Source organism: Mobula hypostoma, chromosome 4, assembly GCF_963921235.1.
Source record: "Mobula hypostoma chromosome 4, sMobHyp1.1, whole genome shotgun sequence".
NCBI classification, from domain to species: domain Eukaryota; kingdom Metazoa; phylum Chordata; class Chondrichthyes; order Myliobatiformes; family Myliobatidae; genus Mobula; species Mobula hypostoma.
The window spans coordinates 64,201,916-64,214,630 of NC_086100.1; the positions used below are offsets into that span (position 1 = coordinate 64,201,916).

A 12,715-nucleotide genomic window follows, 5' to 3' on the forward strand; every position below is an offset into this window, starting at 1 on the left:
GAAAGAGTAGTGGTAAGAGAATAATTAGATTACTCTTTCAAAGAAGTGATAAAAACCACCTCAGGCTCAGGATCATCAACCCTTGCTGTAGAACGAGGAGGAAATTACAGTCTATCTGGGAGTCATGTTGAATTGGGAAAACACGGTCTTTAAAATTTGGAACAATTTAATGATGCATAAATATGAATGTTCATTTTACATAATGTCTTCAGTTAAAATTGTTTAAAGTTTCTGAAAATATTAAAATTGCATTGTCATCTGGCTGTATATACATGGCAGTCTCTGGATTCTTGAAACATAAATATTGTGTATTACATTTTAAAAATTTACACGGTGTCAGAATGTGCCGTTCATTAAAAATTGCAATTTAACTAACATTATTACACAATATGTTAAAACTCTAGCTGTGAATTTGTGTATCATGATCCATTTTTTGTTTGACATTTGGAAAATTTAGATTATTTCGCACAACACCTAGCTTTGTGAAAACTAAAAAGTCATAATATTTTGTTCCTATTTGGAGCATTTATTGTAAAATGCATAAGTTTGACTTCACTTTCTTCTGATTGCGTTTCCCTGTTGCTTGTTCATTGTGATCTTTTCGAATCTGATTCACATCACCTGACTGCTGAGTGATATGGACACTGTGGAAGCTCCCGTAACTTTCTGAGTCATGTGTCCTTCCTGTGAATGACAAAGAAATCTCAAAATGTCATGCCTTTCCATCAAGCTGATAGTTTATTGAAAAAACTGCAGTGTACCTGTGAAGTGTTTTGGTGCTGGATAATAGTGTTCAGGGATATCCTCGGGTGTACTGTTGTATTTCATTATAATTGTGGATTGCCGATCCTGGGATTCGCTGCATTTAGCATCTAACCAAAAGAAAAACACTTCTGAAAAAGGCAATACTTTATATTCAAACATATATCCTAGAAATTGGGCAACTAAAAAGTACTTCTCCTGGAAGAGTTCTTAGAAACAGCTCAAAAGTGTGAAAATACCTTTTCTAAGCTTAAGGGTCTGATCACCATAATTATGAAGTTGTATATCATTATTTAACAAGACATAACATTGTTGTTTTTTTACAATGAAGAGTGAAAAAGGACTAAATTTATGCTGTTGTACAAATTCTGCAATTAATGTCTTAGTGAAGACTGAGACAGTACTGACAGCAACATCCAGATATATTTAACAGCCCATTTGATGTCAATTGCAAAGTATATCAACAGAAAACACAGACATTTTTGCAGTCAGAACTACAAATTTCCAGGATTATATTTAATTTGCTTGAGAACTGAAAGTCTGAAGCCTCAATCCTCCCTAATTTAGGATGTTAATATTATATTTTATAGTTTTTGACTTATGAATTAATATATACCTTTATAACTGGCACCTTCTGTGTTTGATTCAAACAGGGACAAGACAGAGTCTTGGCCAGAATCTGATTCCCTTTGCGGCCTTCCCAGGATTTCATTTTCTGATGCCATCAAATTTCTAATGAGGAAATAAGTGCACATCTTCCCTTTCCCTTTAACATCAATCTCACCTCTTTCATGTATTTCAAAGCTTTTATCTTTGAGTGCACTGAAACAGAAACCAAATAAAATTAAATCTCAATTTTTCATTGAAGTTAGGATCCTTATCGCTTCAATGGAAATTTGCTTTAAGGCTAGCTATCCTTTTGTTTTTTTTTTAAAACACTGTAGGACTTCTTATACAGATCATTACATTTATGCTACAAATATATTGAATTGCATATCTTACTTGAAAGCACTGGGACTGAGGTGAATTTTGTTTGGCACTCCATGGCTTTCCATTCTGGAAGCTGTGTTGACGGTGTCTCCAAAAAGGCAATAGCGAGGCATCTTTTCCCCAACAACTCCAGCCAAGACTGGGCCTGTTGTTACTCCAACTCTTATCTTTATAAAAAAAGAGGCATTTGTATTCATATAACTAATAAGATCAATTGAAAGTATCCCCTATCGTATAATCTAATATTTAGCAGAAGTGTATTGATCAATAAGCATTTTATTTTTAATAAAATTCATATTTAAAATAAGATACCTGGATAGGTTTTCCAGTCACAGGATTTGTTACACCTTTAGCTGCTATGATCATTGCCAAGCTAAAATTTGCTACCCTTTCAGCGTGAGAAGAAACTGGAACAGGAACTCCTCCGACTACCATGTAAGCATCTCCTACTGTCTCTACCTTTACAAATTGGAATAAAGATATTTCATTAATACTATATTCAATGTTTCAATTTAATATCAGAGAATGTATACAGTATACAACCTGAAATTCTTACTCTTCACAGACATCCAGAAAATGGAAAAAAACACAAAGAATGACTGACAGAAAGGACAGAACCCCAAAACTACCCCCCCCCCGCCCCGGTATCCACGCACAAGCAGTAGCAAAATCATTGACCCTCCTCCTCCCCCTACTTGCACCGGCAAAAGCACTCATCAGGGCACTTGCAATATGTTAATGAGACTAAACCATTATTGTCATTGCGAATTAGTGACATCTTTTCTTATGTGGCAATTTAGACGTTAATGAAATTTTAACTTTGTACAGCGCAGCATTAACCCTAATGTTAAAGAAATAACATATATTACTGCCTCCCTTTGCAATTGTTGAATGAAGAATAGTGATACCTTGTAAACATCATGAACTGTGGTTAATCTGTCAAACTTTAGGTACATGGTGTTGAGCATAACCACTATTTGAATTGGTTCACATTGAGCGCAAATACTAGTAAATGCCACAACGTCACTGAACAGTATAGTGCACTCTTTGAATTCACCTACAGTAGAATAAAAAAACTTAACATCAGTAATAATTTCACCAAGTTCCTGAAAATAATGTTTATGTTATTCATTCATGAAACTTGAAGTTTGACTGTTTCTCCGCAAAGGCATTATCAAGATATTTTTCCCCTACCTACTTTAGCTAGGAATGGCCTTTTCAACAACATTTCATATTTTTTCCAACACATACAGCATATGTCATATATTTACTTTTGCAGTCTACCTTTCTAAATCAGCTTGAAGCCACTTTATATCCTGCTCACAATTTACAATCCAACTCTTACCTTTATAAAGTAGGGGATGGAGGCCATTGTACTCATATAATAAGATCAATTAAGGTGCAGCCATCTTGTACTTTTTTTATTTAGCAGGTACTAAGTTGCATTGATCAAGGTGATTATCATTGATTTGCATTAATCAAGGTGGTTAAAGTTCAGACGGTTCGGTTTCTCGCTGATGGCATTGGACAGGTCAAGAGACCACACTGCCCTCTAAATGCACCATGGATGAAACTTGCCCTGGGACATTGTCTGCTTCAACTAAGCCCCCTTGGAAATTATTCCTTAAACTATTTTTTTTTACTTAGATTACTTAATTTATTCCTTAAGAAAAGACATTTGCTTAATATTTTTCTCATGTGTCTTTATAACAGTTAATTGAGAGACAGACTTAGTTGCAATATATTTTAATGGACAAATACTGTATATCTGAAAGAAATGTACTTCAACTTGGTAAAACCAAAGAATACTGTGACAGTTACTAAAGTTTAATTTCATGAGGTAATTGAATAAGTGCTTCTTACACCAATTTTTATCAATTTTTCAGGTCATTCAGGTTAATTGAGGCAGCTGCTTATTTGGGACAAATATTAAAAGAACAAAATCTAATCAAAAAAATAGCTGGTATATGCTTCATTTATTTGGGACACTCTGCCACTTAATTGGGCCAGATGTCTCTAACTAGTTGCCGAGTTTCCAGGTAGCATCAGTTGCATGCACATGTGCTTAGAACATGGTGTTTCGTGGCCACACAAGTTACTGAAGTTCCTAACTCGCATTAGTCACATGCACGTGTGCTTAGAGCACAGTGTGGTGTGTAGTGCCACATAAGTGCACACGACAAACGCCAAATAACATCTGTCGTGTGTCAGTTAAATAGTGTCAGACGCTAGCTAAGTAGCAACAGTTGTGTGGGTTTATGTTCAAATATAGTGAGTTTTGTCACTGCTGGCAACAAATAAGCAGTAAAACATTTTGGAACTGTTTTGCTCGCTGTGGTTTCAAACATTCAGGCTTGGAGATGTCAGAAACGGCCGGCAATGAAAATGAAATGATTTCACTACTTCAACAAGTTAGCACCTACAAAGAATTTGAAGGTTTTGACAATCATCTTGAATATTACAATGAAAACGGAGGAGTCAAACTTTGAATGCATTATATGAAGGCAGTCCATTATCTGCACCAGGTGTCTGCACTGATATGTTAACAGGTCAATCAAAAGAACACAGCAGTGAACACTATGGATGAATTCCTCCATAGATAGCTGTTAAGAACTAGTTTTATAGAACTGTAATATTATTGTTAGTGTTCTAACTTGTTCTGTATTTCATTAAAATTCATAATTCGTTACTCAGTTAAATGGTAGTTTGTCTTCTTTATAAGTTTTTAGCTAAAACTTTAGCTAATTCGGCAGCCACTTGGTTGCGTCAAAATATACTGGTCCTCATGTATCCCAATTAAGCAGAATCCACTGTACTTGCAAATTTATAGATCTTCTCAATTATAGCTATCTTGTCAGTGTGAATTAATGACACTTCTTCTGTAGCAACTTACATGTTAATGAAATTTGAAATTTCATACAATATAAATAACTTATTTATTTAACCCTATTGTTGAATAAATAACGTAATAATTGTGGAAGTTGTCAACCTGTTTTAGTAGAATCAGAAAATGCTGGAAATATCCAGAAGGTCATTGAGTTGAATCTTTGATTCTATTATAGAAACATAGAAAATAGGTGCAGGAGTAGGCCATTCGGCCCTTCGAGCCTGCACCGCCATTTATTATGATCATGGCTGATCATCCAACTCAGAACCCAGCCTTCCCTCCATACCCCCTGACCCCTGTAGCCACAAGGGCCATATCTAACTCCCTCTTAAACATAACCAATGAACTGGCCTCAACAGTTTGCTGTGGCAGAGAATTCCACAGATTCACCACTCTCTGTGTGAAGAATTTTTTCCTAATCTCGGTCCTAAAAGGCTTCCCCTCTATCCTCAAACTGTGACCCCTCGTTCTGGACCTCCCCAACATCGGGAACAATCTTCCTGCATCTAGCCTGTCCAATCCCTTTAGGATCTTATACGTTTCAATCAGATCCCCCCTCAATCTTCTAAATTCCAACGAGTACAAGGCCAGTTCATCCAGTCTTTCTTCATATGAAAGACCTGCCATCCCAGGAACCAATCTGGTGAACCTTCTTTGTACTCCCTCTATGGCAAAGATGTCTTTCCTCAGATTAGGGGACCAAAACTGCACACAATTATTCTCCCCTGATGATGCCAATCATGGCAAATACTTCCAGAATTCTCTGTTTTGATTTCACAGCTTTTTAAAAAATTTGATTGAAGAGTTCCCACTACTTGAAATGGATAATTTTAACTTATAATGCATGATTGGGAACATACAGCCCATTTTAAACAATGCAACACACACAAAATGCTGGAGGAACTCAGCACGTCAGGCAGCATCTATGGAAATGAATAGATTGTTGACTTTTCAGGGCAAGACCCCAAAAACATCAACTATCTATTTATTTCCATAGATGCTAAATGACCTGCTGAGTTCCTCCAGCATCTTGTGTGCGTTGCTTTGGATTTCCAGCATCTGCAGAATTTCTCATATTTACATTTTAAACTACACCAGAATGGACAAGGAATACTGTTGACAAACATGTAGTTACTCAATTTACAGAATATATTTAATGAGGCAACTGTCTTTATAATGCTTTCCATTTTTAGTCCCAGTCAATAATCATTAGAGGTTAGGTAGCTCATATGCAGTAGTTTTATTAATAAAACCTGAGTCCATTTTTAATCTTGTATTTGGAGCCTACTGCATTTATTATCATAAACAAGAGAAAGTCTGCAGATGCTGGAAGTCTAAAGCAACACACACAAAATGCTGGATGAACTCAGTAGGTTAGGCAGTAACTACGGAAATGAATAAACAATTGACATTTTGGGCCAAGACCCTTGCTCAGGACTGAAAAGGAAGGGTGAAGATGCCAGAATAAGAAGGTGTGGGGGGGGGGGGGAAGGGCGAGTTTTATTCTCATTACCTGATGTTCTAATTACCATTTTTGAACTTTGACAGTGTGTGAGTTCTCCAGAGTCGATAGATTACTTTAATATTCATTTTAACTGCTTTAAATCTATTCACCTGCCTCGACTTTTTTGCCTTCTTTGAGTTGGTTAGCCACATGTTTCGGAAGCATTGCATAGAGCAATGCTTCCGTTTTCATTTTTTCTTCCGCTAGGTGCTTGGAGAGGATTCGCAGTTCTTCTTTCTTTCTTTCAAGTTGGTTGGATAATTCCATCTCAGCAAGTCTCTGCTGATTCAGGAGAATAAGGTCCCTGGTCACATCATGGGAGGCAATATCCGCAACGTGCATATGTCTTTCTTCGAGCTCCTGTAAATTGCGCAGAAGAGGAGAGCATAGATACAACATGCATTGACAATGTTCCATCCACACCATTTGACCTGAAAAAAAAAGATTAAAACCGGTGTAAGAAGCACTTATTCAATTACCTCATGATAATTAAACTTTAGTAACTGTCACAATAATCTTTGGCTTTACCAGGTTTAAGTACATTTCTCTAAGATTTATTTGTCTTTTGAAATGTATTGCAACCAGTCTGACTTCCTTAAGAATTGCCAGTATATTCCTCTACATGTGCTTTAAAGTGGTATGTGTAAAAAACTCCAGAAATCTCTCTATTTAATGGTGCAACTTCTAGAACTTCTTGAGTTCAAATCAAGATGACGCCAGCGACATTCTGTGGGCTACGTACAATGCCAAACACAGATTCTTTTAGAATTGGCCATGGTCAAATTGAGAGGAAAAGCTTTGCAAATTTCAAACAAGAATCTGATGGAGATGTATTTCAGATTTAAATGATGTTTAACTTCTATATAAGACATAAAATAAAGAGGTACTATACTTAGATGGTATATATAAATCTAAAAGCTGAAAGCTTAGAATCATTAGGGTTGAGTTTGAATACCTATTTAATAACAGCTAACACTTTTTGCATTAACACAGTACATGAGCTCTGTAAGATAATACTTTCTCATTTGATAAGTGAATGTTGACGAAAGTAGACCTGCTTAAGTATAATTGGGAATGTTTCTGGTTGCCCAGCAAGTTTCTTGGGCTGCAGCAGAATGAATGAAAGTGGGGAAGTTTTAATTACTGGTGTCATTGGTGAGGTAACATATGTTGCATCAGACTGTACAATCTCACATTTGATATGCAGGGATTGTGACCTGGGGAAGGAAGTCCAAATGGGTCTCTCACTGCATTAAAGCAGAGCTGAAATCATAATTACCCTGTAAAAGTCAAAGATGTCTCAGAAATGAACAAATGATGAAAGTCTAAAAGCGTTTTGAGAAAACAGACAAAATAACAGAACTGTACAAACATGGCAACATAAAATGACTTTAAGGAAAATGACTAGTTCAATGCTTGCCCATGTGAAAGTGGAGTAATGAATGCTTAAGAATCACAAACCTCAAAGTAAAGAAATAACTCTGCATTTCCACATTACTGATGTTGTCTCATTCTGAAATGTGACATTAGTTATCTGTTGTATATCTTACTGTACATACTATTACAAATTACTATAATTTGCACATTGCATATTCAGATGGAGATGTAACGTAAAGATTTTTACTCCTCATGTATATGAAGGATGTAAGAAATAAATTCATTTCAATTCAATCGTTGTAAATAATCTCACAAGGTTGTTCTCCGACTTAAATGTTGGAATAAAGCAAAATCCATTCCAACATTTTCTGTTAGCATCTCCCATTACTGTGCTGTACTATTCTATGTTCTATGTTCTATTACAAGACATCTTTTGTGAGAAAAAGTATAGATGTAATAATTAAGATGACTGTAAAATATATGCTCCCATTCGGTTTTGTTGGAAGTGGAAGCCTTTCAATACGACAAGAGTCATATGTAACTATTTCATGCATTGTAAGGAATGGTGGAGTATGCTAAATGTTGATTTGCAGACTCAAAGGCTGCTCAGAACAAAATAATCAAAGCCTGGAACACATTAGATCAAGTTACGGCGTACAAGCATAACTATGTGACTAACATGGTCCAAATCACGTTCACTTGACTGTGAGTTAGTCCCATGTTCTAGCTCTTAATCTGGTTAACATTTGGTCTTTTGAGGTTCCCAATATGAAATGCTGCTTGTGGTGGACTGTGGTCACATTTTCATCACACACCCTTTGCTGCAAATACCGTGAAACAAATGAAAAACAAGATACATCAGTACCTTGATCTATCCAGGATTGTGACACGTTAGCATTCTGTGCATGGTATTTTTAGTGCTTGCTTACACAACGTGTTAATGCCAGAATAGTAGCATTTGAGAATAAAATCAGGCAAAAAATTGCAGAACTATTGGCAATCAATCTTTCCACGGAGGTTAACCTTTCTCATCTCCAAAATCAGCCTGGTGAACTCCCTGTTCTTAACTATGTCACAATGGCACTGGGCAGTCAATCTGATGTCTCTGTATCAGTAAAATATCTGTTCTTATTAGAATGCTTATCATCATAAATTGAAAAATTACATGAGATTAACTCAATGGGCCGGCAGTATCTGTGGAGGGAAATGAACAGTTAACAGTTCGAGCTGAGGTCCTACATCAGGATGTAAAGAAGGGGGGCAGAAGCCAGAATAAAAGGGCAGGTGGGGAATAGGGAGCAGCACAAGCTGGCAGGTGATAGGTGAATCCACGTGAGGTAGAGGAGGGAGTATAAAGCTGGGGATGGATGGGTGAGAGGGAATGATGTAGAAAACTGGATGAGTGTTGATGGAAGAGGCAAAGGGTTGAAGAAGAAGGAATCTGGTAAATGAGAACAGTTGGTCACAGAATAAAAAGAAGGGGTGGGAAACGAGAAGGAGGAAGGTGCAGGTGATGGGCAACTGATGAGGGAGAGAAAGGGGGGAAAAAAGCATTAAGGGGCCAGAGGTATAAGTGAAAAGAAATGTGGGGGTGGGAACAGAAGGGAGTAGCTACCAGAAGTTAGAGAAAACAATTAGGTGAAACCGTTAGGTGGAGACCACTAAGACAGAATATGGTGTTGCTCCTCCAGTCTACATCTAGGCTCAACATGGCAGCAGAGGAGGGGGTTATAGATTGACATGTCAATGTGGGAGTAAGAAGTGGAATTAAAATGGATGGTGTCTGGGAGATCCTGGCTTTATGATATATAGAGTGAAGATTGTCAACAAAGCAATCCCCCAGCCTTCTAATTTCTTATCAAATTAGAATTCTGAAACTGGGCATTGGCAATGAACTTTGTAGAATTTATTGCTTTGGTTGCCACTTAAAATGTTTTAAGATTTTTGATTTGCTTATATTAACAACTTGTATTTATATCACAGTAGCAACAAGTGGAGATGTCTCAAAATTCTCACAAATTCAGGCAAAGAAAGCATATGACAAGGCTGGAGAGGAAAAGTAGGAGATGGATGTGTAAGGTAAAAAGAGAGACAGGTGCTCTGAGGCATAAGGTTGCAGAGATTAGGACACAGGTAATGCAAAGATTTGACACAAAGTGTGGTTCAAAATGTAGGGAAGCCACACATAGCAGTAGGAAACTATTTTTGGTCACTATCAAATAAGGACTTTTTTTAATCAACCACCCAAAATATCCACCCCAAAGTTTCCCTTTCACTGACTTGAATGGAACTAAAATCAAGAGGAGGTAGGTGGTTAGGTGGTTGATACCCAAACCCCACATGACCATAAGACGTGGGAGTAGAATTAGGCTATTCAGCCCATTGAGTCTGCTCCACCATTCCATAACAGCTATGTTATTATCCCCCTCAACTCCATTCTCCTGCCTCTCCCCATAACTTCTAATACCCTTACTTATCAAGAACCTATCAACCTACACTTTAAATATACCCAATGACATGGCCTCCACAGTCATCCATGGCAATGAAGTCCACATATTCACCACCCTCTGGATAATGAAATTCCACTTCATCCTATTGATAGTGATGAATTTCCATTACAATATTCAGGAAAAGCCATCACGCAGGAAGAGATTATATGAGGATGTCAAAATAGGAAAGCAGGTGAGGTGCAGACATGTGATCAGGTATAGGAAAGCAGAAATAAATTATATTGGGAAAAGTTGTGACTTGTAAATTCGGTGATATTTTTTCTCATTAAACTTACATTGCAACCTATATTTAACTTTAGATTTATATCTTCTACTCCTTGTTTTTCTCACACACCTCTTAGTTCCAGCATTGGACGATGCTTCCATGATTCCAGCATCATTGCCTGTTTCGTTCGTAACAGGAATGGGCTATTAATAAATTTCCGTATAGTTGAAATTTTGAATGTTACTTCTGGGTGAACGATGGTGAAGTATGCATCAAGTTGGATGTCCATTGTTGCAAGACCTGGGACAATCTTCTGTATTTTTGTCCCTGCTTGTTTTACTCTAAGCTTAAAAGACAAGTAAAGTATTAACCAGAATATATTACAAAAGTCCACATACAATTTGCATAATAAGTATGCACTGATAATGCAAGTTAATAGCACTGATAAATCAGTTAAATTTAATACATTTTGGTTAACAGAAAATGAAAATTCTCAACTCACTTTGCCAGAAGTGGAATATGATAAAACATTTGATCTTGTAAAGAAAATACTTGGTAGAAAACCTGTGCTGGCCCATTGAAAGAACTGTTGAATTTGTTGAACATAACCAAATTTCTCCCTCAACCCTACAAATGAGTCCTTTTTCAACATGTGTCCAGTTGTGCTTTGGAAGTTTCCTGGAATATGATTCCACCACTATCAGGCAGTTACAGTATCTCAGATATTAACCACAATTTGTGTGGCAATTATTCTCCTCATGTAAGATACAGGAGCTGAAGTCGGCCCTCTAGGTCGTCAGACCTGTTCTGCCATGCAATCAGATCGTGGCTGAACTGGCTGTGAACCCAGCTCCACCTGCTTGCCTTTTCCCTTTAACCCTCAATTTTCCTGCTGTGCAAAAATCTATCCAATTTTGTCTTACGTGTGTTTAATGAGGTAGTCTCTACTTCTTTCCTGGACAGCAAATTTCAAAGTTTCATGGTTTTCTGGGAAAAGCTGTTTGTACTCATCACCATCCTAATTTGATTCCTGCGAATCTTGATCTATGTCCCCAAGTTCTAGTCTCACCTACCAGTGGAAACAATTTTCCTGCCTCTACCTTATGTATTGCTTTAAAATTTTTTATGTTTCTACAAGACCCCCTCTCATTCTTCTGAATTTCAGCAAGTATAGTCCCAGCCGAGTCAATCTCTCTTCATAAGCTAACCCCCTCATCTCCGGAATCAACCTCATAAACCTCCTCTGCACTACCTCCAGGGCCAGTATATCTTTCCTCAAGCAAGGAGGAGAGCATTGCATGCAGTATTCCAGGCATGGCCTCGCGAGTGCCCTGTACAGTTGAGCAAAACTTCCCTGTCTTAAATTTACTCTCTGTAGTAATCAGGGAAGAACAGATTTCTACAAAGATCCCTTTAAATATGTGGAAGGCATTTTCACAAAAGAGAAAAGCCGATCCTTGAAAGTATCAAAAGAGGAGGTTGAAAGACATCTCAGAATCATCCACACTGATAAGCGAAAAGATGAACCAATACTTGTCCCAGCTGATATTTCACCAATCTCACCCTCACAACATCAGTTTAACATCAGCCCTCCCAGGCTGAGTGAGGTGAAAGAGGCAGTGAAGAAGGCAAGATCGGCATCAGCGCCAGGCCCTAACGGCGTTCCATATTGTGTCTACAGGAACACCCAGATGTTCTGAAATTTCTCTGCCATGTCTTCAACCCGAGCCTGAGGCTCCGGAGGGTTCCTGTGCTGTGGAAGATGTCCTGCCTCGTCCCTGTGCCGAAGACACCGCGTCCCTGCGGCCTCAATGACTACGGACCGGTGGCATTGACCTCCCACATCATGAAGACCCTGGAGAGACTTGTTCTGGAGCTGCTCCGGCCTATGGTCAGGCCACACTTAGATCCCCTCCAGTTCACCTACCAGCCCCGACTAGGAGTTGAGGATGCCATCGTCTACCTGCTGACAGGTGTATACGCCCACCTGGACAAGCCAGCGAGCACTCTGAGGGTCATGTTTTTTGACTTCTCCAGTGCGTTCAACACCATCCACCCTGCTCTGCTGGGGGAGAAGCTGACAGCGATGCAGGTGGATGGTTTCCTGCTGTCATGGATTCTTGATTACCTGACTGGCAGACCACAGTACGTGTGCTTGCAACACTGTGTGTCCGACAGAGTGATCAGCAGCACTGGGGCTCCACAGGGGACTGTCTTGTCTCCCTTTCTCTTCACCATTTACACCTCTGACTTCAACCACTGCACAGAGACTTGTCATCTTCAGAAGTTTTCAGATGACTCTGCCATAGTTGGATGCATCAGCACGGGAGATGAGGCTGAGTACAGGGCTACGGTAGGAAACTTTGTCACATGGTGTGAGCAGAATTATCTGCAGCTTAATGTGAAAAAGACTAAGGAGCTGGTGGTAGACCAGAGGAGAGCTAAGGTACCGGTGACCCCTGTTTCTATCCAGGGAGTCA

The 12,715-nt window shown here is 38.4% G+C and overlaps 1 protein-coding gene across 2 annotated transcripts in view; it reads right to left on the minus strand.

The window, feature by feature from the left end:
• Nucleotides 1-106: 106 nt before the first annotated feature.
• The window catches only part of LOC134344804 (guanylate cyclase soluble subunit beta-2-like), a 45,290-nt gene continuing 32,681 nt past the window's right edge, over nucleotides 107-12,715 (minus strand). For both annotated transcript variants that reach the window (XM_063044905.1, XM_063044906.1), the window contains exons 9-16: nucleotides 10,365-10,581; nucleotides 6,254-6,574; nucleotides 2,661-2,809; nucleotides 2,065-2,211; nucleotides 1,765-1,919; nucleotides 1,379-1,584; nucleotides 762-872; nucleotides 107-684 (exon numbers count right to left, since the gene is read on the minus strand). In XM_063044905.1, coding sequence (XP_062900975.1) covers nucleotides 527-684; nucleotides 762-872; nucleotides 1,379-1,584; nucleotides 1,765-1,919; nucleotides 2,065-2,211; nucleotides 2,661-2,809; nucleotides 6,254-6,574; nucleotides 10,365-10,581 — 1,464 coding nt within the window. In that variant the 3' untranslated portion in view covers nucleotides 107-526. The remainder of the gene's footprint in view (nucleotides 685-761; nucleotides 873-1,378; nucleotides 1,585-1,764; nucleotides 1,920-2,064; nucleotides 2,212-2,660; nucleotides 2,810-6,253; nucleotides 6,575-10,364; nucleotides 10,582-12,715) is intronic.